The sequence below is a fragment of the Pelecanus crispus genome, chromosome W (assembly GCF_030463565.1).
Source record: "Pelecanus crispus isolate bPelCri1 chromosome W, bPelCri1.pri, whole genome shotgun sequence".
Taxonomy (NCBI): Eukaryota; Metazoa; Chordata; class Aves; order Pelecaniformes; family Pelecanidae; genus Pelecanus; species Pelecanus crispus.
In genome coordinates this window covers 10,963,493-10,969,492 of record NC_134675.1, presented here as the reverse complement: position 1 = coordinate 10,969,492, position 6,000 = coordinate 10,963,493, and the positions used below count along the sequence as shown (strand labels likewise).

Here is a 6,000-nt window from a genome sequence, read left to right as displayed (position 1 = left end):
TGTACCTTTAAAAACATAAGGGGGGAGGAAGGAGGGAGAGAGAAAGGGTCAGGGAAAGAGGAAACCAGCTTGATTTTGCTTCAATAGCAAAAAACTGTTATCCTTTGTGAGTGTACACTAAGAATTTAAAACACACTGAGTCACAAGGTTTTGCCTAAAAAATAAGAAAATCTACTGTGAATGTATTTCAGCATCTTTTGTTTTTCCTCCATATAGTTTAAATAAAATCATAATATTAACTAAAAGCTCTGTGGACATTCACAGAGTCCAGGCCGGCAATAAATTAGTATTATGCAATTTGTTTTCACAGATAATACAGTCCCTCTTGTGTATCTTCAATCACGCAAAGGTGGTCTTGGAGGGCCTCCTAGGCACAGTTAGACCAGGTTGTACTCCTTCAGGTTTAACTGTAGGATTGTGTCCTTGACAGCAGCAAAGACAAAGCGTATATTCTCTGTGTCTGTAGCACATGTGAAGTGGGAGTAGATAATTTTATCACTGTCTGGATTCAGGTCTACAAACATCTTCAAGATGAACTCTCGTGCCGCTTGTGCATCCCGTTGTGGTCCTGATAATTAAGAAGAGAAAGTCAGGTTTTCCTAAAGTCAGTTCAATATTTGAGCTTCTTTAGGAGGGGAACCTTAGGAGCAGAAAACAGAAGAAAGACTCAGTCTGTGATCCTCATATAGGATCCTAAGAAGGAAAAATTTCTTAAGAAGGGAAAATTTTTACTAATAAATACTACCATATACTATTTTTTCCCAGTAGGAACCATTAAAAATAAAAATTGAAGGAAATTCCAGAAGTTGATCATGTAAGAGCCGTTCTTTTCCTGCTGACTATCCTTTTTCTTCCATAAGATGTTTAAAATGGAGAGATGAAATTGATGATCTATAACCACACAAAATGAAAACCAGAAAAAATAGTTGCTTTATACTAATAAATTTTTAAAAAAATAAATAGAATTGGCCCATTTTCAGTCTATATCTACTACATTTAAACTATACTTAAGTACGTTCTTTTAAAATGTAGCATAATCAAGTTACATCCTAAACTGGTCTGACACTGTCTCCAATAGAATTTACTTTAGTGATAATAAAATATACATGCTTGCTAGTTGAAGCAGTTCATTTGCAAAAAGTTAATTTTCTAACAAACCAATTATCTAAATTATATATAACAGTCCTATAAAATCTAAATTAAGTCTGCAATTCTCAGAAGAACACAAAGTCTATGTAACCAAACTGCATGTTCTGCTTTACACAAGACAGAAGGCAAAATAATGACTTCCAGTCTAGAACAGTGAGGGTTTGTTCATGGTCACAGCCAAAAGAGCAGCACAGAAGCAGGAAATTAGCCACAAGCTATTGTTTTCCTGTACTGCAATTCTGTTTCAGTGCAATTTTCATAGGCCATTATTCCCTTGCCCCCCTGTTTCTGCAATGTGGGTTTCTACAGAACATGTATGTTTGCTGTGCTGCCTCCTCCTATTTCCTCATTAGTCCTGGTCTTGTTACATGACAATATAAATACCAGCGCTCAGCTGTTATATAGTTCTGCCCTTCAGTGGTTATGAAATATGTACTTAGGGGGTTAGCATGTGCCCACATAACTTTTAATAATCACACAATAAAACTTATTTTTAACACTTAAATACAATTGCAAACATTTCTAATTTGGATAACTGCAGAAATTAGGTAGCAAAGGAAGCACAGAAGAGAAATCATATGCTTTCTGATATCTATTGGTTGCAAAGCCTTGTGGAAGAACATGATTCTGCAATATCCTGATGTATGCACATGAATATATATGTATATATATAGACACATACACAGATAACAGATTCTAGCTTTAGCTTCAGCACATATTCTGTAGAAACAGCAGCAACAATAAATTTCACTACTTTTTTTTTAACTCTTAATAAGTTTAAATATTTGTAAAGGAGACTTTCAAAGACAAAGATTTCTTCAAAATAAGCCATTTATTGTTTTAATCAACTTCCTAGAATTTTGTTAAACAGTTTTACAATGGGTAAACACAGGTAGGGTTGTCCCTCTCTCATAATCTACTGCACTATTCAAAGACTGTATCCAAATTTTGCTTACCTAATAACATGTCTGCTCATTATCAAGTAATTTAAATTTTTTTTGACTGGAGTTCAAGTACAAAAACCTGAGTTTAAAAACCTGAGTTTGCCACCTCAGGAATTTAGAAAAAAGGGAATCAGTCAATGTTAGATTTACAATGCTAAGTGTTTATGATCTAAATAATCTTGGAAAAGAATTAGAATACAAATCAGTAGGTTTCTTGTCCATTGGTCCCTATTTAGCAGTCTTCAAAGGGTCTCTCTATATGATAGTCAAGTCCTATATAGAAAGTACTACAATTTGGCTTGGCTACATTAGCTTGGTGAGTCTAATAATTTATTTTCTTTGAAGACTCTGGAAGGTGGTGTGCTCCTGTGGATAGATATTTTTCTCTTCTTTCCTTCCCAAGCGTGGCCCCTTTTTGTCTTTTTCCCCTCTCCCAGCTCTTCATTCCTGCCTGTGAGTCAGTCTTTTAGTATTAGCTGTGAAAGCATACCTTCATGTGATACTCTGACCCTTGAGCACATCTCAGTCTCTCATCCACTGTTGTTATGACATACTGTGCAGTACAACTGCTTAGTTTAATCAGTCCAATTTGCCATCTTGGTTAGCATTTCTCATCCCTATGCTATTTTCTCCATTGTGCTACCACACAGGAAACTGCACGGGAGAAGTGATCCAGCTGAAAAATACCTAATTCTGATGAGTTCTCCAAATCTGTCCATCTTCAACATCTCCAAACAGGGTGCTGGAACAGCAGAGGGGACCACACAGTGATCCATGCAAGCCACAGACTGTGTAACCCACCCCATCTTTCCACCAGAAGAAATCAAATCAAACCATAACTTTGTCTAAGTGGTTAAGTCCAGCAAGATCTGCAGAATTAGTCAGACTCTTAAAGACTTTCAGGTCTGGCCGACTGGTGATGGCCCTACTGGTCCATAACCTTCTTTTGTTCCCCTTACCCATGGCAAAGGAGAAGAGGAAGAGGGTTTCTCTAAGCTGACTGATTGAAAACCTGATAACCTTCTACGATGAAATGACTGGCTTGGTAGATGAGGGGAAAGCAGTGGATATTGTCTACCTAGACTTCAGTAAGGCTTTTGACATTGTCTCCCATAAGACCTTCATAGGGAAGCTGATGAAGCATGCGCTAGATGAGCAGACATTGAGGGGGATTGAAAACTGGCTGAATGGTTGGGATCAGAGGGTGGTGATCAGTGGCATGAAGTCTAGTTGGAGGCCAGTAACTAGTGGGGTACCCCAGGGGTCAATACTGGGTCCAGTCCTGTTTAACACCTTTAATGATCTGGATGACCATAGAATCATAGAATCATTTAGGTTGGAAAAGACCTTTAAGATCATCCAGTCCAACCATTAACCTACACTACCAAGTCCACTCTAAACCAATCAAGGGTAGACTAGACTAAACCATGTCCCTTCCAACCTCAACCATTCTGTGTGAATTTTGTCTGGTTTTTTTCTGGACAAGCATTTAACACACGTCTATCTCCACTTGAGTGACAATAACAGAAAGGCCCATAGAGCCTTCTCACCTGCAGGATGTCATCTAGGGCACCTGTCACACTTGTAACTTGAAAGGACAAGAATATTTTCTATTGAACTGCCAGTTCTCTTCTGTATAGTACTATCATACTAAACTTACACCGAGTCATAAATAAGTATGGTCTGATCCTGCAGGCTGTTCACTGTGAACACATTCTGTCCTCTCAAACAGGAAAAAACTGTAACTTTTTCTTTTTATCACTCTCTAGTTTTGAAAATGAGAGATTTAATCTTTTTTGTAGCTTTTAAATCTGCTTTTCACTCTCTGATGAGACAAAAAAGATGTTATTGTATGAAATTAATTTTTTTCTCTGTTACCAAAGCCTCCATTCAGTTACCTTAGAATACCTAACTTTTCACCTCAGGAGAACTTTCAGAAAGTACAGCTTCCTTAGAAACAGCTGTATGTTCCACATATTGTTTTCTGGGACAAGCACATTAAACTTCACGTAAGTAACATAAAATTAAAATAAAGGAAACAAAAAAGAAATGGTATAATGAAAGGGTGGGAGGAGTGATACTGGTTTCTCTGACAGCCACAGAGAATTTATGACACTTCTATTCAGATATCCAGCCTTAAACAAAACAACAAAACCCAAACAAACAAAACAACAACAAAAAAGAGTAAGACACTGTGTAAAACTGAGAAATGTATTTTTATGTAATTTGAGCTTTATACTTTAGTTCAAACCCTCACTCCAACTTATGAACAAGGACAGAATAAGGTCCATTGCTAATATGATGTTACTCATCTAGAATCAATAATTTCACATGAAAGGTACTACCATCCTATCCACAATTAATGGAGGTATAAAATGAAATCCTAGCAATCTAGAAAATCCCACAAGACTTCAGTGACTTTAAAAATTTGGAGTATTAAAAATTTCTATTTTTAATAATTTTTTCCTTTTCATATAATTTTTAAAAAAACATGACCAGCAAGTCATTCAAATACAAACTAACCATTTGGTGTACTAAGTACAATTTGTGAAGAAAAAAATAGGTGTAATGAAGAATGGGTGATAATCTTTGTCCTAAGAACCTCTAAGCAAAATATGGTCAAGGCTATTACATTTGCTGCAGTGTAAATGGGGCATGAGCTCTGGTGGCAATATACTTACCATCATACTCTGGGAAATAATCAACTAAATGGGAGTACATAATTTTCTCCTCTAAGAGATCTTTTTTATTTAAGAACAGAATGACTGAAGAATTCTGGAACCATGGATATGTGATAATCGTCCTAAAGAGTGCTTTACTTTCTTCCATTCGATTCTGGAATGAAAAAAGAGAGACAAATTTAAGTGGTCGTGAAAATTAATTTTAATTTTTTTTTTAAATCAAACCATGCAATTCCATTTTTTTGATAAACAGATCCATTTCACGTTTTCCACCTTCTTACCGAAATGTAAGATTTAACCGATTCATTTACAATTCATAGGTAAGTGGCAAATTAAATATGCAGGTGGTTTCCTTTTGCAAACTCAATGACACAAGCATAATTATTCTTTAAAACACAGGTCATGGACACAATAGCTGTAACCGGTACTGTTGTAAATACTGACTATGCACAGTTATGATCAGGCAACCAACTTGTGGGTACTGAAACGCATGTGGTTCAAGGCAGAGACAAGTGGACAACAAGACATAATAACCAAGTTTAAGAACCTTACTTATTTTATGTGACTATCCTGAACTTTAAATGCAAGTCTATGGGGCCAGATGGGATCCACCCGAGAGTATTGAGGGAGCTGGCGGAGGAGCTTGCCAAGCCACTTTCCATCATCTATCAGCAGTCCTGGTTAACAGGGGAGGTCCCTGATGACTGGAGGCTTGCCAATGTGACGCCCATCTACAAGAAGGGCCGGAAGGAGGACCCGGGAAACTACAGGCCTGTCAGCCTGACCTCAGTGCCGGGAAAGATTATGGAGAGGTTCATATTGAGTGAACTCAAAAGGCAAGTGCAGGTCAACCAGGGGATCAGGCCCAGCCAGCATGGGTTCATGAAAGGCAGGTCCTGCTTGACCAACCTGATCTCCTTTTATGACCTGGTGACCCGCCTGGTAGATGATGGAAAGGCTGTGGACGTCATCTACCTGGACTTTAGCAAAGCCTTTGACACAGTCTCCCATAATATTCTCCTTGGGAAGCTGGCAGCTCATGGGTTGGATGGGCGTAGTCTTCGCTGGATAAAAAACTGGTTGGGTGGCCGAGCCCAGAGAGTAGTGGTGAATGGAGTTAAATCCAGTTGGCAGCCGGTCACGAGCGGTGTTCCCCAGGGCTCTGTTTTGGGGCCAGCCTTGTTTAATATCTTTATCAATGATCTGGATGAGGGGATTGAGTGCGC

The 6,000-nt window shown here is 38.1% G+C and overlaps 1 protein-coding gene across 1 annotated transcript in view; it reads right to left on the bottom strand.

Annotated features, from left to right (window-relative positions):
• Positions 1 to 377: 377 nt before the first annotated feature.
• LOC142596551 (guanine nucleotide-binding protein G(q) subunit alpha) overlaps positions 378 to 6,000 on the bottom strand; it is a 165,502-nt gene continuing 159,879 nt past the window's right edge. The window contains exons 6-7 of the mRNA XM_075725738.1: positions 4,775 to 4,928; positions 378 to 568 (exon numbers count right to left, since the gene is read on the bottom strand). Coding sequence (XP_075581853.1) covers positions 378 to 568; positions 4,775 to 4,928 — 345 coding nt within the window. The remainder of the gene's footprint in view (positions 569 to 4,774; positions 4,929 to 6,000) is intronic.